The sequence below is a fragment of the Cyanistes caeruleus genome, unplaced genomic scaffold, assembly GCF_971803275.1.
Source record: "Cyanistes caeruleus unplaced genomic scaffold, bCyaCae1.hap1.1 HAP1_SCAFFOLD_80, whole genome shotgun sequence".
In the NCBI taxonomy this organism is placed as follows: Eukaryota; Metazoa; Chordata; class Aves; order Passeriformes; family Paridae; genus Cyanistes; species Cyanistes caeruleus.
In genome coordinates this window covers 2109823-2133538 of record NW_028255890.1, presented here as the reverse complement: position 1 = coordinate 2133538, position 23716 = coordinate 2109823, and the positions used below count along the sequence as shown (strand labels likewise).

The 23716-nt window shown below is 52.6% G+C and overlaps 1 protein-coding gene across 2 annotated transcripts; it reads left to right on the top strand.

Moving 5' to 3' along the window:
• The first annotated feature begins 308 nt into the window (after positions 1-308).
• Positions 309-13098, top strand: LOC147646779 (maestro heat-like repeat-containing protein family member 7). Of its 2 annotated transcripts, XM_086872995.1 has the most exons (17): positions 309-2436; positions 7372-7730; positions 7830-7988; positions 8259-8323; positions 8441-8590; positions 8779-8927; positions 9252-9399; positions 9649-9836; positions 9926-10063; positions 10346-10460; positions 10639-10779; positions 10971-11147; positions 11285-11440; positions 11604-11705; positions 12051-12153; positions 12434-12490; positions 12775-13098. In XM_086872995.1, exons 2-17 carry the CDS (start codon positions 7604-7606, stop codon positions 12972-12974), a joined length of 2175 nt encoding a protein of 724 aa, XP_086729121.1. In that variant the 5' UTR covers positions 309-2436; positions 7372-7603; the 3' UTR covers positions 12975-13098. The 2 variants fall into 2 exon arrangements, with proteins under 2 accessions (XP_086729121.1, XP_086729122.1); XM_086872996.1 differs by lacking the exon at positions 309-2436 and having other exon boundaries at positions 7434-7988.
• The last annotated feature ends 10618 nt before the right edge of the window (positions 13099-23716 follow it).

Here is a 23716-nt window from a genome sequence, read left to right as displayed (position 1 = left end):
TGACACAGAGCTCGGGGTCCGCAGAGCTGCTGCCACCAAGGGGAGGGTGGTGATGTCTCCTCCAGCAGGGCTGCCCAGTCGCTGCTGCTGAAGCGACTCAGGAGCCCACAGAAACAGCAGCAGAGTGTGCACAGGAACAGCAGCAGAGTGTGCACAGGAACAGCAGCAGCCCCAACGTCGGCACCTGCAAAGTGAGGCGTCCGCAGCAGCCGGGTGCCAAACCAGGGGAGGCTGTGGGCACAGTTGCCTTTGGTTTGGCAGAAGGCTTCAGCAGAATTGGCCACAATGGCTTTCTCTTCATTTGCCAGCCTCACAGCAACGCTTGACAGCTTCAGCTGCAGCCTGTGCCCCTGACTGACTTGGATGGCCGTGCTTGAGGGCGGGCTCGCCTTCCACACTCAGGTGTCCCAAGGCAGCGGCATCAGCGCCATCGTGAGAGAGAGAGTAAGAGACTCTGATGGGACATGAGCCCTGTGCTGCAGCTGCCCTCCATCTCTTCTGTCCAGGCACCTTAAAGACACATGAAACAAAATCCTGGACTTGCTTGGAACAAAGGAGTAAGCAGCATGCACTGAAAAAAAGCAGGGACTTACATGGCTTAGTTTTCCACTCCACTTGGAGAATCACAGAATCTCAGAACATTTTGTGTTGCAAAGTATCATAAACATCATCCACTTCCAACCACCCTGCCATGGGCACAGGTGGTGTGCAGACACAACTGTCACTAGAATTGGAAGAACACTTCTCCATGTTGACCTTTTCCTCTCCTGGATTTCAAGCAAAGATGAAAAAATCATCTGGTGAATCACAAATGAATATTGTAGCTCACAGAACTGGGAGCAGGAGTCTCCTGTGGCCCACGGTGTGTCCATTCAGCCATTGTTAGATCGTCCAGTTGGAGCTCAGCCCGGTGCAGCCCAGGCACAGGCACCAGGCTGGTCCATTTCAGCATCCCAAAGTCTTTGTGGCTCCCTGTGCACCCATTGCTTCCTGAATCCATTCTTGAATTCCCAGTTACTGCTGTGCAGGACATGAGAACACAGGAATAGCTTGTTTGGCTCATTCTTGTGTTTGCTGCTCCTGCCTAAAGGAATCATCAGGACTATATGCTGATGTCATGGTATAGCCCAACAGCAAAGACTTCTTCTGTAGTGTCTAAAACTCAAACCTTGTGTGACTGTTCAGACACTCTAAAATCCAGGGTGAAGATGACAGCTTTGGTATGGAAGAATCCTAGAAATTTTGACATGTGATTTTTCTAGTCAAGGATTTGAATGCCAATGTGGAAACTACAAAAATCTTCAAACTGGTTTTCATTGGCAACCCCTTTGAAATGGCATCAGCACACCTACAGGGGACAGGGTATGACAGCGGGGACAGTACTTGGCAATTCATGGCTTCAAGTGTGGGAGATAAATATTTTGCCCGGGTTCAACCTGAAGTTCAAGTTTTCCCAGGATTTTGATTGATTGGTCATTGCAGGTCAATTTAATAAATGCAAAAGGATGGAAAAGCACAATTTCTGGAGATTGTGCACTAGGGAGAAAATAGGAAGAAAACCTTGAAAACAGTCGGCAGGCTTTGGAAAAATTCTAAAAAGATGTGGGCTTTGGCTGCCCTCTGGCACAGAAGCCCCCCAGGGGTACAGGTCTCTGGGGCAGGAGACGAGTGCCAGCACTGCCAGGGCTCGGGTGGGGTGGCAGGTCTGCCTTGGCGGGGACTCTGCCACACCTGCTGATTTCAGTGCTGGCCGGGCCCCAGGGCTCAGAGCAGCATTCGTGCCCTGGCCCACACGTTCCTTGTCTGTGTCACACCTGCAGGTTTAGAATGGCCACCAGCTGGGACGTGTCCCAAGGAGGCCGTGCCAGCTTCTGTGCAAGGCCCCGTGCCCTTCCTGCTGCGGCTGCGTCGGCAGCCCTGGGGGCTCCTTCTGCTGCCCTGAGCCTGCAGAGCAGGGCAGCGTTGGCTGATGGTTTGAGGCATTCCTAAAGATCCTGTTGGGCTGTCTTAGACCCTTTGGGCAAGAGATTCCTCCCAACCTGGGCCATTTTTGGGGGGATGGGGGCAGGGGGAACCAGGGCAGCTGGCAGGGTGCGTGAGGGCCCTTTGTGACATATGGTCACCATGGGATGGAAAGGGACAGGGTGTCAGAGGGCCCTTTGTGACATGTGGTGGCATAGGAGCTGGCGGTGACAGGACCACGCCACAGTGCTCGGTGCACGCGACGGGACAGGACGCGTCAGAGCGGTGCTGTGAGGAGCCCCCGCACAGCACACTCGTTTGTGTCGGACCCGGAGCTTTTCCGAAGCGTTATTCCAACAGGTGACCTCGAGGCCAGACCACAGGGCTTGCTGACCTGTGGCCTTGCCGAGGCTTCTTTCTTAAGGTTCTGTCAAGGGCAGACCGTGGGACTTGGTGACCCGGGGCTTTTCCGAGGTGTCGCCCATCCCTGCAGTCACTGCCCTTGAGACCAGACCTCAAACCTTGACGAGGAGCCTCCTGTCCTTGTGGCAGGAGCCCTCAAGACACAAGTGCACGACTTGCTGTCCTGCCGTCTTGCCAGGACTTGAGTCTTGCAGGTGCCTTCCAGGCACGACTGCAGCACTTGCTGACCTGTGGCCTTGCCGAGGCTTCTCAAGGTTCTCTCAAGGCAGACCGTGGGATTTGGTGACCCAGAGCTTTTCCGAGGTGTCGCCCATCCCTGCAGTCACTGCCCTTGAGACCAGACCTCAAACCTTGACGAGGAGCCTCCTGTCCTTGTGGCAGGAGCCCTCAAGACACAAGTGCACGACTTGCTGTCCTGCCGTCTTGCCAGGACTTGAGTCTTGCAGGTGCCTTCCAGGCACGACTGCAGCACTTGCTGACCTGTGGCCTTGCCGAGGCTTCTCAAGGTTCTCTCAAGGCAGACTGTTGGGAAGGTAGAATTAGAAAGAAATTATAAATGTGACTTTGTAGCCAGGAAGGCTAAGGAAGAAATACAAATGATAGCACGGTTTGAATAATTCAAAGAAACCAACCGGGCTGGTATGCCAGAACACATTCTTTCCTGCAATAAAACCAAGCTGAGACCCCTCATCCCAGCCTTATAAGGAAAGGTCTGAAGGACCCTGAGATAACTAAAAATATGCAAAAATAGCGATTTCTATAGGTTGTACACAAATGTTACTATATTAGTATACTTAGAAAGATTGGTTAGTTAAGGAATAGAATATTCAAAGGTATAGGTTATATAAGTAGTAGTATAGAAGAGCTCGGTCTCTTTTTTCTCTGGCCCTCCTCTCTTTTTTCCGGGCTCTCCTCTCTCTTTTTTGCTCTTTTTTGCTCTTTTTTTGCTCTTTTTTTGCTCTTTTTGCTCTTTTTGCGCTCTCTTTTTTTCTCTTGCTTGCTCTTTTTCCGTCTCTTGCTCTCTCTATATCTCTCTACCCCACGCCCTGAAATAAACTTCTAACACTTAACTCGATTATAGAGGTCTTTGCCGTGTCTCTGACCGTCCCCAGAAAGCGTCTCCTACAGATTGGCGAGCCAGGCAGGAGCAGATCGTTTTCTTCAGCTGTAAGAGACCCTCATGGACGGTAACTAACACTTATATGTCGTGCCTGCCTTCCCAGTACCGTGAGCAAGGACCACGCTGCTTAGCAGCGAGTTGGGCCGAAGCTCTTTAAAGTTGCAAGGGGAGTTCCTGAGTCCAGAGACGCTGAGGATCGGTGTCTTTTGGAGCTCTGGGAGACTCAGCCCCGGGAGTGGAGCACAGCGAGGTGCCTGGCACCGCTTGGTGCTGTGCTGGAAAGGGGTTCTGAGCTCGCTGCAGTGTTGCAAAGCAGCAGCTAGAAGCGGAGCTTGGTGAAGGAACCCGAAAAGCAGCGTCTGGAGCCGCAGCAGGGGAGCCTGGCCAGCCCCCACGAGAAGCTGGGATTGGATACGCTGTTTTCTCCGGTACTGAGGTTAGTGTGCACAAGTTTTAATCATGGGACAATCTTACTCTATTCACGACAGAGACCTCTATAAGCGACTAAAACATTTATTACGCTCTGAGTCCAATAATTTACCGAAACAAGAGCTAAAAGATCTTTTAGAATGGACTCTACTTAACTTCCCCAATGCTGACCGTTCAGCTGTATTTACTAGAGATTTTTGGGACACGGTCGGTATTAAACTCTTTAATAATATCTCACACCGCGATATGACAGCCGCGCAGCTGGTCCCAGCGTGCAGGGCCCTGGTAGAACTCTTTCATAATAAGCAACAACCATCAGTGGCTGTCGCGTCGGATCTGGTCCCTACTACGCGTTTGTCCCTGGCCACGGAGACCCGAAACGTGGCCAGGCCCGTTCCGGCCCCCCGAAACTCAGCGACTCCGGCATCCGCAGTTCCGCGCGTCCCTTCCCCACCCCCCCCAGCCCCCGTGATTTCGCAATCTGTTCCGGTGATCCCATCCCCCTCGGCGGACCCTGCGGCCCCCGCCCCTACTCCCCCTCCCCCTCCCGATACTGTTCCCGCCCCCAGTGTGGCAAGCGGCGAGCTCCCCGCTCCCTCCAGAAACCCCGTCTCCGCTGTCACAACCCCCGCGCTGCCCACCCCCGGCTCTGCCCTCGCGGTGCACCCCGCCCCTCCCGCTCCCGTCACCGGTGCGACCCCGCCCCTTGACTCCGCCCCTGCGCCTCCGCCCAGCGATGTCATCGTGGCTCCTCCCCCCGTCGGTGCTGTCGCCTCAACTCCACCACCCCTCCTCCCCACCGGAGAATCTCCCGCTCCCCCCCCGCTGCACCCTGCAGCCGTCATTGCGGCTACTGCCTATATTCTATCTGCGTTACAAAATCACACTTCAGCCTCTTCCTTAACTCTTCCACTACCTCCTGTCACCGCGGAGTCAGCCCCGCCGGCAGCAGCGGGTCACACCCCGGCCCCTGAGCCGACACAGACCACTGCTGCCTCGAACATCTCGTTGTTTCATTTTTCTCCGCCTCCCGTTTTACCGCGACCCGCAGACGTTCCAGCCTCCGCTGCCCGGTCCACCCCGGCCGCCTCAGCTCCTTCTGCTGTTTCTCTCTGGCCACGCGGTCCCGAGCCGCAGCAGGTCCCGGTTCTGTCTGCCACGAGGGCCGCCACCACCGACCCTGGACCGGAACTTACACAAACGCAGTGTCAGCCACAGGTTTCCACACGGTCACAAAACACCGCGCTACTCCCGCCAGCGTCTGGTCCTGTGTATCCCCCCGATCCTCTACCAGACCCGGCTGTAATATCACCAAGAACTGCCGCTTCGCTGTCAGATGCCCCCGCGTATTATAACTGCGAACAACCGAAACCTGCTTCCCTGCCCCCGGCCGTGCCACAGCTCCCAGAGGCTTATCCACAAGTCCAGCACCCCGTTCTGCCCCCTGACCGTCCCCTATCGCAGCTACTGTCAGCCGACACTACAACTACAAGGCCGCCGCTACACCTGGCTACACAAAAGGTACAAAAAGAAAGGGGAATTTCTAACACAGTATCTGCATTAATAAATACAGGAGAGACAGTGAACTATTCTATGCATGCAACAGCTAATCCCCTGACTTTACCACTTCAAAGTGAGATTGTAAAATCCGAAGCTCCACTACACATAAATTCCCAAGAATGTTATGATGATAGCCAACTTACAAACTGGCTGGAAGTTAAAAGACAAATTTGCAAAGAAGAAAACATAAACCCCCTAGCAATGCCGGTGTTATTTAGTCAGCAGGCGGGCGGTCCAAGAACATGGACAGCTATTCCACCCCAGGAGATAAAAGAACTGCGAAAAGCGATAAAGGACAGTGGCATTTGCTCTCCATATTTTAAACAACTACTAAAAAGTACACTAGAAGAGCATACTCTCACGCCCAATGACTGCAAAAATCTTGCTAGCATCACCCTTACAGATTCGCAATTTATGCTATGGGAATTGAAATGGAAGAGACTACTCAGAAATGTATTAGACAATTATAGACGTAGTAATGATCCAGATTTGCGTGCTCTCACCCTGTCAAAGCTCACAGGTGAACCTCCAGATGACCGAAATGAAAAAGCTTATAACCTTATTAGCCAAGAAGCCTCTGAGCCATTCACAACATTTGTAGATCGTGTAATTCAAGCTGCTGAACGCCAGTGTGGTGATGATATAGCCCGTCCAATTATGATACGGGACATTATCGAAAATAATGCTAATGCCGAATGTAAGAAGGTGATCAAAGCCCTGGGAAAAGAAAAGCCAACAGTGCCAGAAATGATAGACGCTTGTAACAAAATAGGAAGTCCACAACATGTAGCAGCAATTCAAGCAACTGAATTAGGGAGAACCTTAGGAGAGAAGCTGGAAAAAGCTCTTTTAGCACAAACATCACAAGCTGCAGTAATCACAGCTCAAGCAGAGACACGAGATCAAAAGCTCACTGAAACCCTACTGCACATCGAAGTCTGCTGAAACCTCCACACCAGCCAGTGACCCTGCAAAAAAGAGCCAAGAAGCAGATGCCCAAGCCTGATCTACGCAGAATCTTCAAGAAGAAAGTGATCTACCAGAAGCAGCTCAAGAAAAAAAAATAGAGTTCTGTCGTTTACCCAAGTGCATGTTGTTTTTATCTTTTTGTTTTAATCTGTATAGTGATAATTGTAGTTTTAATAGCTATACCTTGTATACTCCAATGCATGCAGAAACTAATGAGTAGAACTGTATCTAATATCTTAGTTATTCATAGACAAAACGGGGGAGATGTTGGGAAGGTAGAATTAGAAAGAAATTATAAATGTGACTTTGTAGCCAGGAAGGCTAAGGAAGAAATACAAATGATAGCACGGTTTGAATAATTCAAAGAAACCAACCGGGCTGGTATGCCAGAATACATTCTTTCCTGCAATAAAACCAAGCTGAGACCCCTCATCCCAGCCTTATAAGGAAAGGTCTGAAGGACCCTGAGATAACTAAAAATATGCAAAAATAGCGATTTCTATAGGTTGTACACAAATGTTACTATATTAGTATACTTAGAAAGATTGGTTAGTTAAGGAATAGAATATTCAAAGGTATAAGTTATATAAGTAGTAGTATAGAAGAGCTCGGTCTCTTTTTTCTCTGGCCCTCCTCTCTTTTTTCCGGGCTCTCCTCTCTCTTTTTTGCTCTTTTTTTGCTCTTTTTTTGCTCTTTTTTTGCTCTTTTTGCTCTTTTTGCGCTCTCTTTTTTTCTCTTGCTTGCTCTTTTTCCGTCTCTTGCTCTCTCTATATCTCTCTACCCCACGCCCTGAAATAAACTTCTAACACTTAACTCGATTATAGAGGTCTTTGCCGTGTCTCTGACCGTCCCCAGAAAGCGTCTCCTACAGCAGACCGTGGGATTTGGTGACCCGGAGCTTTTCCGAGGTGTCGCCCATCCCTGCAGTCACTGCCCTTGAGACCAGACCTCAAACCTTGACGAGGAGCCTCCTGTCCTTGTGGCAGGAGCCCTCAAGACACAAGTGCAGGACTCGCTGTCCTGCCGTCTTGCCCGGACTTGAGTCTTGCAGGTGCCTTCCAGGCACGACTGCAGGACTTGCTGACTCGGAGCTTTTCCGAGCCATCTCTCCTGCAAGTAGCTATAAATCCAGTCCCTGCCATGGAGCAGCGACCCCCAAGAGTGCCCAAGTTGGCCTGGGTTGAGGAGGAGGAGGAAGGAGAAGGCCCTGGAGCTGTCCTGGCACAGGAGACTGAAGAGGTGCAGGAGTTCCAGGCACCACGGGAGGGTGAGTTGCAGAGCTCGGCCTTAGGGCTAGCGCCTGTTGCCAGCTTGGCCCCATCCCATTGCATGCCATGCCATCCCCTGGTGCTGTTCCTATGGAAAGGATGGGAGAGTGTTGAAGATGATATGGAGCAGCGACCCCCAAGAGTGCCCAAGCTGGCCTGGGTGCAGGAGGAGGAGGAGGAGGAAGAGGAAGAAGGCCCTGGAGCTGCCCCAGCACCAGAGACCGAAGAGGTGCAGCAGTTCCGGCCGCTGGAGGAGGGTGAGTGGCAGAGCTGGGCCACAGGGCTGGTGCCTGCGGCCATCTTGGCCCCATCCCATCCCATTGCATCCCATCTCATCCCATCCCACCCTGTCCTGTGGAGACACACCCATGGACAGCATAAAAGAGGGGCTGGGGCTGCCCCCCCAGCAGTGGCCGTGCTCCATCCCCTGGGGCATCCGCGGGGCTGTCCCTGCCTGGGGATCGCAGGGCTGGGCTGCGTTCTCCGGCCTCTCCCGCAGCCCCTCAGCTCTGGCTGCTCTTTGCCAGATGCAGCCATGGCCCAGACACAAGAGCAGGACCTTGGCGGTGGCCTCTTCCGCAGAACAGCGCAGGTACCTGCAGCCATCCCCAACTGGGCTGGGCCTGCTGGCACTGCTCAGCCCAGCAGCACGCCTGGAGCACTCCATGGAACATCCCCGATGTTTCTGTCTCCTGCCCTTCTCCTACAGCTGGTTTGCAGCTTCATCAAGAGAATTCGGGAAGAAGGGACCAGCGCCATGGCCACTGGGCTCAGACCTTATTCATACATCTTCAACACCAAGGCCACTGCTGCCCTGCTGGATATGCTTGTAGAGGAGGGTTTTTACAGTCAAAAGCAAGTAAGCAGCCTGTGGCCAGGGTTTGATCCTCCAGGGATCGCTTGGCCTCCCAAGCCACGCTTGCTGATCACTCGAAGCCTTTGAGGCCATTGCAGCGTGCTGAGAAGGGAAGCACTTCTCTGGGGAAGCTGGGGACATTCCTGACTCCCTGTGGCAGCTTTCCAAGTCTCCCCTTGTGCTTTCTCCAGGTGCCTGCCATGGTGAGGTACATCCACCAGTGGCTCATGGCCAATCAGTTCTCTGAGCACAGGCTGAACAGGACCCTGCTGGATCTGAGCGAGGCACAGCCCGCTGACGTGGTCATTGCTCTCCTGCGTGTGGCCCCAACGTGTGACAGGTACGGGGCCCACGTGCCCAGAGGGCTCAGGGCTCCTCAGCCCATCAGCCTGCACAGCCTGGCCCAGGTGTCTGACCAACAGAGACTTCCAGGGTCCTGTCTACCTGGGACCTTTCCCAGCCCTGCTACATCGGTCCCCGAGCCTGCTGCCATGCCATGGCCCTCAGGGCCCTGTCCCCACAGGGCCGGGCTGCCTGGCTGCTGCTGCTGGCGAGGGGCAGCAGGCAGAGGCAGAGCTGGCAGCAAGCTCAGCTCCCCCCCACTGCTGCCCAGGCCACGGGGATGTGTCTGAGACCCCCGTGAGACAGAGCTGTCGCCCCGCAGAGCTGCTATGACCATGTGGAAGACCATCTTGTGCTCGCCCAGGACAGCGGAGCGGGCATACCGGATAGTCCTCGATGTGCTGGGGAACTGGCCAGAGCACAGCACGCGCACCTCTGATGGAGACAACACGGGTGTCTTTGCCCTGGCTGTGAGTTTCTGCAACTGGCCTTTGCTCAGCCCCTGGCAAGCCACCTCTTCAGCAGCTCAGTTTCCTCCTTCCCCAACTGCATCTCCCTGCCTCAGGCACTGGGCTGAAACCTGGCCTAGGGGCAGCTTCAGGGGCACCAGGCGTGGAGCTCCCCAGGGGTTTCCCCTGACCGCTCCCTGCCACACTCAGGCCCTGCCACCCGCACACCTCGGCACAGAGCGCTGTCTCAGGGTTCTCTGTCCTCTGCAGGCAACTGTGCTGATGTGGAAGATCCTTCAGATGCCCTGCGTCCCACATGTAGTGACGGTGCATTTCCCCCGCCTCTTTGTGCATCTGCTCTTCCAAGTGTTCTTCAGCACTTTGGAGATGCCAGAGGATCTCAATGCCTTCTGGAAGGGATGCCAGGAGCAACACGGCCTTGCCATCAGCCCCAACAGGTGCTCTATCCCACTCCTCCTGTCCCTGCCATGTCTCCACGGCACGAGCCAGTGCTCCCAGCGTGACCTGGGCTTTGCTGTGCACACAGCTTTGCAGTGCAGGCCCTGAAGTCCCTGCTGTGCCAAATGCATCGTGAGGAAGTGGTGGTGGAAATGGAACACAAGCGTGGCTGGGACAAGCTGCTCTCTGCTGACACCCACCACTATGCCGTGGGTCTGCTGGCCAGGTGAGACCCCCTTCTCCCCACTGCCTCTGGCATTTGTGCCCCGTGCTGAGGTTGCCCAACACAGTCCCCACTGTCGTGGGCCAGAGGGCCTCGTCACCGAGGGACGGCTAGGGAGACTGGAAAAGGCTGGGAAAGGAGGGTGCCCACAAGGAGTCACCTCCCCAAGGGCCCAGGTCCCCTATCCTTGCAGGATGGTGCTCAAAGATCTGAACTCTGTCAATCAGTCCTGGGAGATGTTTGTCCTCCCAGCTCACAGTCTGGGCTACTTTTTCACCCTGGCAGGGAGATGTCGTCTGCCTCTATCCCCTTGTGTTCCCGCATCGTTCCCTACCTGCTCCAGCTGCTCAGCACACAGGAGGCACGCTGGGATCTGCCTGCCCTGGCATTCCTTGTGGAGGTGAGCCTGATGGCCAAAAGTGCCTCCCTGCAGAGCTGCCTGCCACCTCTCTGCCCTCTCATAGCTGCAGCTGCCTGGGACGGTGCCCATGCCTTGTGCTGCTGCCCGGGCCCTGTTTCCTGTCTTGTTTCTGGGCTCCTGCCGGCTGCCTCCCCTGTCACTGCCCTGTGCCTTTCAGATCCTGGACTACCTGGACTTGAGCGAACGCAGCGCTAACAGAGTCCTGGAAATCTTCTCAAGGCACCTGCGGAGCGAGAGCAGGGACAAGCGTCACCTGGCGCTCAGGGCCCTTTTCAAGTTGATTGACGATCCCTCGATGGTGAGAAGTGGGCAGTGGCTGAAGCTGCGCCGGGAAACGCAGTCCCTTGGGCTCGGCTGGGCTTCGGGCCCCGAGGCAGCTGCTGCCAGCTCTCCTGCCTCCTGCTTCTTCCTGAGTGCTTTGGGACAGGCCTTTGGCCTCTTGGCCCTGTGGCAGCAGGGTGGCGTTTCACAGACTTGTCTTCCACACAGGCTGAAAAAATGCGGAGCCTGACTGAAAGTCTTGTAGATTTCCTGTGGGATGCAGATGGAGAGATAGTCAGGATGACAGTCATGGTGCTCAGCTTTATCGTCTTGGACAAGGACATGCTGATACCCAGCCCCATTGCCCTGCAGCTGGCTGAGGCGCTCCTGCCACTCTTTGACCACGTAAGGCTCTGTGCCCCCAGCCGAGGCCACTGGCTGCTGCCCAGACACTTGGTGCCCTGGGGATTCTCAGGCCTGCGCCCTGCTGAGCCCCATGCAGACAGGGCTGAGGTCTTTTTTCCTTCCTTCCTTTCATATAGAATAATAGCCAGGTGCAGCTGGTGTCCATATTATTCTTCCGATCATTGATGACTCTTCTAACAGAAAAGGAAAAAAAGGCCCTGAAGTCACACGTGCACCACAGCCTGCTGCCTCTCTTCTTCCACTGCCATGACGAGAACCAGCAGGTGGCAGAGGTGAGGATACCTGGGCTGCTGCTGTCACCCGGGGAGGGGGCTCGGCCGCCTCCTGCCCTGGCACCTTGCCGGCTGCAGCCTCCTCCTGGCCTTGGCACACGAATGCGGGCGGGTCCTGTGTCCTGACTTGTGGGGCCATCTGCGGGTCTCTGCTGCTCTCCAGGCTTCTTGGGCAACGCTGCTTTGTGCGGCCGAGTTCCTGAAGAGGAGAGATCTTGAAAGACCTGTGAAAAAGAAGAAGCTGTGGATGATCACCGAGTGCCTGGTAAGGACGGCTTGGAAGGCCCAGCCTCAGCCTGGAGAAGCCCCCTGTCCCCAGCGCTCGGTGTGTGGGGCTGGCAGCTGCGCCCCTGCCCAGTGCCGCCCCCGGGGGCCGCACGGCTTCTTCTTCAGGCTCCTGTGGTCCCGAGCCTGGTTCCGATGGAGCCCCGATCCACTGGGGCTGCAGGGCAGGGCAGCACCGCGGCTCCCTGGGCAGCAGCCGGCCCTCTGCCCCTTGCAGAGCTCGGCGCCAGCGGCTGCTGGCCGGGCCTCAGGGTTGGCCGGGCAGGCAGCGCCTGGCCGAGGGGCAGAGCCCGCGCCAACCCCTCCCTCCTGCCGCTCTCTCCAGCTGGCACAGGACAGGAACCGAGCGGCGGAGGACCTGCGTCGGGCCCTGCCGTACCTGCAGAGCCCACAGGAGCCCCTGCGAGCGGCGGCCATCAGGTTCATCGGTGAGCCACGAGCCCGGGCTCCCTCCCCGCCCCGCCACAGCTCGGCCCCGGCCCCGACTGCTGCCCCGGCAGCGGCACCCGGGCCCGGTGCCCTGGAGCCCCGCCTGCCCTCGGGGCTGCTGCTGCCGGCCTCTGGCAGCCGTGCCCTTGGGCTGAGTCAGGATGCGGCACGGGCCCGGGCTGAGCCCTGCCGGGGCGGGAGGGCGTGTGGCCACAGGGCTGGCAGCGCCGCTGGCAGGGAGCTGTGCCGCTGGGGCCCTGACAGGCTCTGTGTTCCCAGGGATGGCCGGGCGGCTCCTGAGGCGGCAGAAAGAAGACCTGCAGCTAATTTACAAATGTGAGTGAGGGCAGCGGGCTGTCAGCGGGGCTGCTGGGTGGAGCTGCAAGTCCTGGACTGTCTGCGAAGGTCTCTGCTCAATGTGCGGATGAGGGGCGGCGTGGGTGGATCACTCCGAGGTTTCACGCGGGGCATTCGTGGCCAGCAGCTTCGGGCTGATCCCCTTGGTCCCTGCTCCCTGCTGGCCATGGCAAGAGCCGGCTGGGATGGCCCTGGCCGGGGGCTCTCCGTGGGCCTCCGCAGGTCTGGGAATCTGACCGTGGTTCTGTTCATCTCTCTTCCAGCCCTTAAGAACGTGGTTTGTGACACCAGCCCTGCCATCGGAAACCTGGCAATTCAAACATTTTACATCACCCAGGCAGTAGAGACGGCTCGATATTCCATCTTGGAGAACCTGCAAGTTCAGCTGCGCAGGGCATGGAGGACACGGCCTCGTCTGTTGGGCCTCAGCTGGCTGCGCTGCTGGAGCTCTGCTGGCAACTGACCCGGCAGGCTCTGTCTGCTGGGGCCACCTGAACCAGCAGAGATTTTTTTTTGTTTCTTAAATATTGTTCTTTTCTTCTTTTCATTTTCTTTTAGGATATAAATATAGTATATATTATAATAGGCAGTCACTTCCCAAGACCTTTATCTTGCTGCCCATGGTGTACAGGGCATAGAGGAAGCGGGGAAAATGTGATTCCACTTGGGGAATCACAGCTCAGCAAGCTGCCCAGGCATGCAGTGGTGCAGGGAAAATGGCCAGAAACCCTTGGCCTTTGGTGGTTCTGCTGAAGGCACAAACGCTGTCTCAGCCAGGAAGCGCCGCCATCTGTGTCCTCGTGCCCGTGTGGTGCTGGCTGGGTTGCTGAGGGCTCCCACGTGCCTCTTGATCCTGCTCCTCTGGAGCTCCTGAGGGGCTGTGGCGCTGCTGCTGGTCCACGCTGGGGGAGACTCTGAGGGAACAGGGCACTGGGAGGCTGTAAATGGATGAGGGTCTGTGGAGGCCCAGGCGGGACAAAAGCGTGGGAAGGCGTGAGGGGCATGTGTGGAGGCTGGAGGCTCCAAAGGGGACAGGAGGCCCCTGAAAGGCTGGACCGGTGGGAAGACCTGAGGAATTGGGTGTCAGAGGGCATAAGCAGCCCCCGGGCAGCCACCTTTTTCCTGACAGCCGGCCGACCTGGCACTTCCCCAGAATGTCTCCCAGGCCTGCAGCAGAAGCCCTCGAGGCTGGGACAACACCCCTCCAGGAGGGTGCGGACAGCCCAAGGTGTGCCCAGGCTGGGCTGGCTGGGGACATGCAGGGCAGGGGGGTGCTGCCAGGCCACGGCCACTGGGTGCCTGCAATAAGGGGCAGTGGGCAGAGGCAGGGCTGGCCGCCAGCCCGGGCCCTCGCGGCTGCCCAGGACACGGTGCTGTGACTGAGGCTCCCCTGACACAGAGCTCGGGGTCCGCAGAGCTGCTGCCACCAAGGGGAGGGTGGTGATGTCTCCTCCAGCAGGGCTGCCCAGTCGCTGCTGCTGAAGCGACTCAGGAGCCCACAGAAACAGCAGCAGAGTGTGCACAGGAACAGCAGCAGAGTGTGCACAGGAACAGCAGCAGAGTGTGCACAGGAACAGCAGCAGCCCCAACGTCGGCACCTGCACAGTGAGGCGTCTGCAGCAGCCGGGTGCCAAACCGGGGGAGGCTGTGGGCACAGTTGCCTTTGATTTGGCAAAAGGCTTCAGCAGAATTGACCACAATGGCTTTCTCTTCACTTGCCAGCCTCACAGCAACGTTTGGCAGCTTCAGCTGCAGCCTGTGCCCCTGACTGACTTGGATGGCCGTGCTTGAGGGCGGGCTTGCCTTCCACATGTCATGTGTTGTTGTAGTGCGTCTAAAAATCTTGGTATCTCCCAAGAGTAAAACTCACCTCTGTTTTGTGTAATGTTAGTTCCTACCTGAGAACCTTCTCCCTTCCCCCTTCCTATTGGCTGTGACCTCTCTGTATCCCCCGATCACCCGCACCCCTTTGTATAAGAGATAAGACCCAGGGCATTTCTGTCTCTTTCTTGCCCCGGATGGACGACAGACAATAAATCTGCAATTTGGATTATTCCAGCAAGTTTGGGCCTCCTGTGTCTAGATACTTTGAGTCCGTGTTGTATCCACTTATCCCTCCGGCCCCTGTTCCCCAGGGAGAAGGGGCAGGGAGAGAGAGAGTTACACCCCTTGCTCCTGCAGAGGGGCAGGGAGAGGGGTGTCCCGGCCCTGCCTCCCGATGGGGGGGTGCCAGCCTACCGAGCCTGGCGTGGCAGGGTGCGGGCCCCCGCCTGGCTCCTGCAGGGGAGGAGCTGGGTCTCTCCACAGGCTTGGTGAGGGAATGGAGCCCCCAGAGCCTGGCGTGGGGGGTTGCAGGCAGAGAAACCCAGGGAATACCAGCCCTGGAGAAGATGAATGTATGCTAACAGCGGCTCCTGTAGTATACAATAGCAGCTGATATTCAAGTCAGTTATGTTAATATTAACCAGCTGCCATCTGATAGTTTCTTACAGTTTGTAGATCGACTGAGACTACAGATACAGAGACAAGTTAAAGAACCAGTGGCCCAGACAGAACTGCTTCAAGAAATGGCCCAAAGAAATGCCAACGACGCTTGTCGTAGAGTAATTCTGAGTCTACCTATTAACCCTCCACCCACCATAGCAGATATGATTGAAGCCATGTGCCCAGAAAGCAGACTTGTACAGTGTACACGGCAAGAAACCAGGCAACCCAAGGACAGTGGCAGCAGTGACAGCAGGAATGAATAAGCCACAGATGTCACCAGAACAGCTGCAGCACATTGTCTGTTTCCAGTGCAAGAGGCCAGGACATTTTGCAAGGAACTGTCCTCAAACCCAGCAACAAGGGAAACACTAGAAAGAAGCTCTAGCCAGTCAACCAAGAAACTAAAGTCTCAGCGCTTTTCTGTCAAGCGCAGAGACATAAAAATGACAGACCTGAAGCAGAAAAAAGACTCTATTTTAATGGGAAAAGGGGAGGAAAGGGAGCGGGCTGAGAGGCTGCAGAAATATAATTGTGAGGAACGTTTGCCTAATAAGGTCTGGCAACCGCAAAAGTGATTCAGTAAGTGATTTGTAACTTGTCATGAGGTGACTTTACCTTTAAGGTGGTTTTAAGAGCTAAGGAAGTTGAAGTTGCTGGTGGCTGATGAGAGTCTTTTCTCCTGACCAATTATCGGTCATTACTGGGAATTGACAGCAGTTTTGAGCATTGAAAAGGGAGATCAACTTGTGAACCCTACCTTAAGATGTAAAGTCAGAGCACTCTTGGGCTCTTTGTTTCCTGGCTGTGAAAGGTAACAGAGCTCCAGGCCTCCCGTTCTCTGCCCGGTCATGTGGCCGGGCGGGGGCTGGGCTGGACCCAGCGGCTCTCGGCCGGGAGATGGGGGCTTGCGGGGGGCTTTCCCCGGGCTCTGGCCAAGCCAAGCCGATCTCTGGCTCGGCTGCAGGTTTTGCTGTGACTAAATTTACTAGAGACTGCCGAGTGAAGAAAGAAAGAGGCTCTGAACCTGCGGCGGGCTAAGGCGGCGACTACACTTTCCAGAACAGCCATGAGGAATCTTCTATCAATGACAGCTCCAGCTCCTGCACTGACAGAAGTCACAGAACCATCTACAAAGCCTGGGCAAGATTTTAACCCTTTCATTACCCAGATGAGACTTGCAGATTAATCTTTTTATCCAGAGAGGGAAAAAGAGATTGATCAACATGAAAAGAGACTTTATAAACTACCAGTGACAGAAAAGAAAAGAAGCTTCAGAAAAGGTAGAGAATAAGGAGATGCTTTAATTAAGATGAAATATTTTTCTGTTCAAGCTATGGAGATGGACAATAAAGTCCTGAAAGAACTCCTTTAATTCATGATAGAGTATGTAGGGGGGAATAAAGTGTTCAAAGTGTAAATTTTGAGTAAAAAGTAGAGTAATTGTGGTACAGTGAAGTGCTGGAGGATTTGAAGCCTTGAGAGGCAATGAGAAAACTGTTTTCTAGTGAAGCTTACAGAGACAGATGAAGAAGACTTTTGCTTTTGAATAACTCATCCTTAAAATACCATCCCTAGACTCATGGCCCATACACACTTCAGAGTGATGTGAAATGGGAGGAGTGAGCTCTGATAACAGCAGTTCTGGGCAGCTGACATCAGGGCAATAGAAAACTATAACAGAAGTAGTTTTCTAGTGAGAAACTCCATAAATTAACAGAAAGAGACTTCTGTTTCTCTACAAAGACTGGTGAAAAAACTGTAGCAGGAATTGGGACTGTTCTAACCATCCAAGTTCCAAAGTTTTTGTCTCTGTGGTCATGTGAACAAGGGAATAGTGGGTAGTGGGGGATAAAAAAGGTTTTTCTGGAAGTTTATTCTGTTGTTCTTATTATTGTAGTTTGTGAATAAACGTTCTTTATTCCTTTTAAGTTTTATGCCTGTTTTGCTCTTGTTCTAATCCATATCTCACAGCAAGAAATAAGTAATTTTCTTAGTTACTGGTTTAAAACCACGACATAACTTCTAAAGCTTTTTGCTTCAGATCTGATCGTTGGACTGTCATTGGAGTAGACTTGCAGGATAATCCACAAGACCTGTCTGGACTGGATAGTAGGTATTTTGCTATTGGAGACACAGCACATTCACCAATAGAGATTGAGGTGGCTCCCATGACAATTAAGGGAGACCTAACACACCTCACTCTCTTATCTAGGTGCCCTCAACCACCTTTCTATGTAGACAAAGGGCAGGTAATAGCCCAGGTGATCCCTGTTCCAACAGAAATCCCAGTAGATGACAAAGCACCAGGAGTCTACTGGGCAGAAGTAGTGGGTGAAGACAAACCCATTATGGGATGGAACTTAACACATAAATCAGAACATCTCCATGTAGAAGGGTTAATTGATACTGGGGCAGATGTGACTATCATACCTGAAAAGGTGTGGCCCTCACATTGGGAACTGTAACCCATGGCAGGAAAAATACAGGGTGTTGGAGGAATGAAACTGGCTAAAATTGCTAAAGGTATCGTCCAGATTGAAGGTCCGGAGGGTAGGTTAGCCAGTGTCCGACCTTTTGTTATTGACTACAAGTGCCCGCTGTGGGGAAGAGACACCATGTCCCAGTGGGGAGTGAAATTATCAATTCCTGAGACACCTCTGGATTTTTGATGGAGGCCACTGTAGAGTGTCCGGTCCAAAAGTTATCTTGGTGTCCTGGTTTAGGGCAGATTTGGGAGAAAACCTCCAGTGGGGCTCCCCCAGGGAAGCAAACCCACGTGGCCCTTTTCTCCCACCCTCCAACCGGTTCGGGAAGAGATTTCTCTGAGTGAAGTGGAAAAAACCTGTTTATTTCACATCCACAGCACTACCCGGCACAAGAATGAACAATATCAAATTACAAAACCTCTTGCCGTTCAGAAGAGATGACAAACTTCAGAGGGTCTCTTTGCTGTGGGTGTTTGCTCTGTTATCAGTCTCTCTGGTGTTGGAAAATGCCGCTGCCCAGGCTGGGCTCCCGGTAGTCCACGGGTGCAAGCTCCCGGTGCTCCCTCGAGTCCCCAGTTCAGAGCAGGTTCGATTCGTTTCAGAAAAGGGGAAAGAAAACAGTCCAGGAAGGCCTCTCTGCTCTGGCTAGCTGGAAAGCCAAAGTGATCTGTGTCTTGTTGTCTGTCTGTGTGGAAGTCAAAACTCCCGATGCGGGGGGAGCAAGTACAGTCTCTGATAACAGACTCGGTGCTTCTTTTCCACTCACTTTTACTCTTAGATGAAATTTTAAGAATACAGAACCTGTGTCTGGGTTAGGTGGATGAATGGGGATACAATTTAACCTCCTAATCAACCCAAGACACTTGGGTAGATAATAATCCAGTTTGAGTGAACCAGTGGCCTCTCAGCAGACAGAAACTTGGGGCGCTAAAAAAGTTAGTAGAACAATAATTGGCCAAATGACACATAGTAGAAACAACCAGCCCTTGGAATTCCCCGGTGTTTGTAATAAAAAAGCCAGGGAAGGATAAATGGCACCTCCTTCAGGATTTGAGAGAAAGAAACAAAAAAATAGAGGACATGGGGTCTCTTTAACCAGGTATGCCATCCCCAACTATGTTACCACAAAATTGGCTCCTAGCAGTACTGGATATTAAAGACTGGTTTTTTCAAATTCCCCTGGGCCCAGCTGATGCGCCAAGGTTTGCCTTTTCCATTCCCACAATTAACCGAGAAGCCCCAATGAAAGGGTACCACTGGACAGTTATTACCTCAGGGGATGAAAGCAAGCCCCTTCATCTGCCAGTGGTATGTGGGGTCTTTGCCGTCCTCAGTGCATGCTGAAAAGAGAGATGCCATCATTTTGCATTACATGGACGATGTTTTGGTATGCTGTCCCAAACACAACATGCTGCAAGACACCCTTGACCTAGTGGTTAAAGTTTTAACCTCTGCTGGATTCCAATTGCAGGAAGACAAAGTTCAAAGGATGCCACCTTGGAAATACCTGGGCCTGGAAATTACCGCAAGGATGGTTGCTGCACAAAAATTGGAAATTATTGGGAATCCTAAAACTCTAGCAGATCTCCATTCCCTATGCGGGTCACTAAACTGGGTCAGACCCTGGCTAGGTCTCACCAATGAGGACCTGGGCCCCCTGCTCAATTTATTGAAAGGGGAGAGAGAGCTGCTGTCTCCCAGGGAGCTGACTCCAGAAGCAAAAATTGTGATTGAAAAGGCACAAAAGGCCTTGACAGAAAGAGAGGCACATCGCTTCAAACCTGAGCTGCCTTTCAAATTTATTGTCCTGGGGAAATTGCCACACCTACCTGGGTTAATATTCCAGTGGGCCGAGGGGCAGAGAGATCCACTCTTAATAACAGAATGGGTTTTCCTCTCCCATCAATGACCCAAAACTATCACCAAGCCACAAGAGCTGATGGCTCAGCTGATTCAGTTGGCCAGGGTAAGGCTGCATGAACTGGCAGGTTGTGACTTTATGTGTATTCACCTCCCAGTCAGGCTCTCTGGAGAAGGCAAAAACCCCCCTGAGAGACTGACCAAAGAGATGTTTGAGCATCTGCTGCAGAGCAATGCTACCCTCCAGTTTGCTCTGGACAGCTCTAGTGGGCAAATTTCAGTTCATGCGCCAGCACACAAATTGTTTCATGAGGAATTCCACCTCATTCCTTGTGAGAAAAGGAGCCAAAGGCCACTCAAAGCTCTCACAGTGTTCACTGATGCATCTGGGACATCTCACAAGTCGGTGATGACTTGGAGAAATCCACAGACTCAGCTTTGGGAAGCTGATGTTGAGTTTGTAGAGGGGTCACCCCAGATAGCTGAACTGGCTGCGGCCATAAGAGCCTTTGAGAAGTTTTCAGAACCGATTAATTTGGTTACTGACTCAGCCTACGTAGCAGGAGTGGTGTCCAGAGCGGAGCAGGCAGTTCTCAAGGACATTGAGAACGAACATCTCTTTAGATTGCTTTCAAAACTGATTTATTTGGTTTCAAATCGAGAACAACCTTTCTATGTGATGCATATAAAGTTGCATACCCCATTGCCAGGTGAAATCGCTGAGGGAAACCGGGAGGCTGATTCCCTTGCTGCCCCAGCTGAAAAGGCACGTCTCCCAGATGTGTTCCAACAGGCAAAGATAAGTCACCAGCGATACCATCAAAATGTGCCAGGACTGATTCATCAGCTCCAGCTGACACGGGGTCAGGCTAAAGCCATCGTGGCTACCTGTCCCAGTTGTCAGCTCCAGGCAGTGCCATCATTAGGCCTGGGGGTTAATCCCCGAGGAATTGAAAGCTGTGAAGTGTGGCCAACAGATATCACTGACATCCCCAGTTTTGGTCACCTTAAGTATGTACACGTGAGCATTGATACATACTCAGGAGCAGTGTATGCCTCTGCTCATGCAGGAGAAAAATCTGTACATGCCAAACAACACTTAGTACAGGCCTTTTCTGTATTGGGAATCCCTAAAGAAATTAAAACAGATAATGGCCCAGCGTATCAATCCAAGGAGTTCCTGGAATTTGTCCAGCAGTGGGGAGTGGAACATAAAACTGGCATCCCCCACTCCTCCACAGGTCAAGCTGTGATTGAGTGTGCACACCAGACGCTCAAACAAGTCCTAGCCAGGTAAGGTAGCGAGGCAGTGTGGATGTCTCCACAACAAAAACCCTGTAAAACTCTGTTTGCCATTAATTTCCTAAACTGCTCATTTGAAAACATGAAGCCTCCTGTGACTCGGCATTTTAACAGTGATGATCAGTTTTAATTGTCACAGCGTCCACCAGTTTTAATCAGGGACCCTGAAACTTGGCAAACCAAGGGCCCCTATGAACTTGTCACCTGGGGGCGTGGTTACACGTGTGTCTCCACCCCTGCCGGCCCCTGATGGATTCCTCAGAAACGGGTAAAACCTTTTGTTCCAAAGAATCCAGCCCCAGCAATAAGAGATGAGAAGCAAGTGGCTGTTGCTTCCAAGAGAAGACGCCACCGAAGAGAGCAAGAAGAAACCTTTTTAGCCTCTGACCTGCATGCTTTGGCAGTAAATATGTTTCCAAAAATGTCTGTTTCCTTGTTTTTAGAAATAACCTACCTCTCACTCAAATCCATGATGAGCCTTAACCCTGCTGTCATCCTGCTCGCACTGAGCAGCCTGACAGCGGCCTGGATCGTCACACAGCCACGCCAGAACATCTGGGTGACCCTGGCACAAACACTTCATCAAGAAAACATATGTCTATCTACTTGAGCAGCGAAAAATCCTATGTCTACCTGCCTGGTAGGAATTCCATTGCAGCATGATGAATTTACACATCGCTTTAATACACTGACTCCTGAAGCAGGTAATGAATTTCCACAGCACTCAAATAGAAGCAGAGTTTAAAAACCCCGTCAAAGAGTGGCTGCCACATTTTCCTAAGGCAAGCCAGGAACCCCAGGAGTTAGAGCTACTGGGTTCCTCTCCAGCATTACACTGTGTACACTTTAGGGTCAGTCTTCCAATAAATAAAGAAACCTTCCACAATATAGTACAATATTGAGAAGAATTCACAGCAAAAAGGTGGTGTCACGTCCTAAGCTACATCAAAAGTGCACTCCTCAGCTCATACACATCCCAAAAGCCTCCCCAAAGGACTGTTCCTCATTTGTGGGGATAGCGCATGGGCAGGAATTCCACCCTGTCTCCTCGGAGGGCTGTGTACCAGAGGACGTCTATCACTGTTAGCACCCAATCAAACATTAATTGGCGAATGGACCAATAAAAATAATTTGACGAGGAAAATTCAGAAGAGAAGTGCTACAAATTTAGATGAGAATTGTGATTCGGAGATTTTTCATTGGTCCAAATCAAAAAGAATTGCTGCATCCATTTTCCTTCTTTGGGTGGCTGCAGCCAAGGCCCTAGGTGAATTGGGACACCTAGAATGCTGGGTGGTAAAACAAGCCAATTTAACATCTAGCGCCATAAGTGCCCTCCTAGAAGATGAGGAAGTTAGCAGGCAGGCAACACTCCAAAATGGTGCAGCGATAGACTTTCTCCTATTGCTCCACGGGCACGAGTGCCAGGAGTTGGAGGGTCTCTGCTGCATGAATCTGACATCGAAAGCTCCTAACATCCATGCCACACTCCAAGAGATGAAAAGCATGATTGGACAAGTCAAGCAAGAAGCAGATGACTGGTTTAATGGACTGTTTAAAAACTGGGGACTCTCGGGGTGGTGGGCTTCAGTAGTGAAAACTATTCTGTCACTGCTAGTCATTATTTTGCTAACGGAGTTTGGAGTTTTAAGCAGGATACTATACAAAAGCATAATTAAGCTGATCTCAGCTACCTCAGATGTCAACCATATAGAGCTGGCAGACCAGAGTAACCCTCACCAGCCTGCAAATGGTACTTGGTGGGCCACTTCAGGTCAGTAAGTCATATAAGCTCATTTCATGAATTATATAGAACAAAATAGGGGGAGATGTGCTAGTGCACAATCCTGGGTGTGCTTTAGTTTCTGTGTAAACCCTCCCTGCAGCTGTGACGTGTTTTTCCCTTCCCCTCCCTGTCCCTGAAATGTTATCCCATTGCTTGGTGTTATATGTCTCCCCGCCCCTCTCCCAAGGTTTGAAAGTACCCGGGAAATATTTCCTCCCTCTCTTCTTTTCCTCCTGGATCCCAGCCTGAATAAACATCTGACGTTATGCCGGAGGGAAAAGCAGCTGTTTGGTCTTTATCTTGGTCATGAAGAGCCTCCCTGCCCTCCCCTCGACAGAGCTAGCCAGGATTAATCAGGAGGGACAAAGTGGGGCTACTTCACACCTGGCTCCCCCAAGTGTCCTCCAGACCCGCAAGTTCTTTCTAAATTCCCTCCCCAGACCCAAAACTGCCCTAAATGTTCCTCAGAAAAGTTTCCATGGGCCCCAAAGTGGCCCCTTTTACCCTGTCTGAGAAAATGACAAAAGTTAGGATCAGAAGACTAAAAATAGGACTAATTAGCATAAAGAGGGAGAAAGAGTGGTCAATTAATTAATGAAGGGAATTATGGTTGTTATGGATTATATTAATAAAAAAATCAAGATCCTTGTTCAATAAAAATAATTGGATTTATTTTAGCAAGCGGCAGCAAGCAAAACAGCGCTGGGCGGCCGGGGAATCACCGCTCCACCAATGGCTAGCGCCTCCCTCCCCAAACTTCAGAGCCCTTACAGTGTCTTCAGTTCCGGTTTCTGCGTCATCCGGGTTGATTCTGCTTCTGCGCGGCTTGTTGCTAGGTGGTCGTGTTTTGCTTTTCGGTGGTCGTGGGGAGGAAGATGCTCCTCTTCGTCACAGCATCGCCCTTGATCTGCAAGCCAAGCTCCATTTTTGGCTAAAATATTGGATACACAAGTTATGCTTCAAGCTCCATATCTGGCTAAGGTAATGAGTATACAAGTTATGCTCAACAACAGGATGTCCTTGGAGTTTCTGCCGGTTCTGCTTGGAACTTTTCAATTGCCAATATCTTGCTTAACCCTTTATTTTCTTGTTTTTACGAGCAAACTCCTTACATACTCATCACACCACCTGCTATTATAACTCAGTCCCCAGCCCCTCTGTTACCTCTGTCCACCCCGCAGCGGGCAGGGAGGCTGGGGAGGTAGTTTTAGCTTGCCAGACGAGGCCCTAAAAACGAGGCTCTTTCCCTATGCTGAGATGGCAGTTGCAGCTTTATTTCTTGGG

Excerpts from the sequence above, each read along its gene's own strand:
- LOC147646779 (XM_086872996.1), top strand. The coding sequence starts at position 7,604 with ATGGAGCAGCGACCCCCAAGAGTGCCCAAGTTGGCCTGGGTTGAGGAG. Across the intron at positions 11,441-11,603 it reads AGAACCAGCAGGTGGCAGAG|GCTTCTTGGGCAACGCTGCT; the intron begins GTGAGGATACCT and ends GCTGCTCTCCAG. Across the intron at positions 11,706-12,050 it reads GGATGATCACCGAGTGCCTG|CTGGCACAGGACAGGAACCG; the intron begins GTAAGGACGGCT and ends CGCTCTCTCCAG.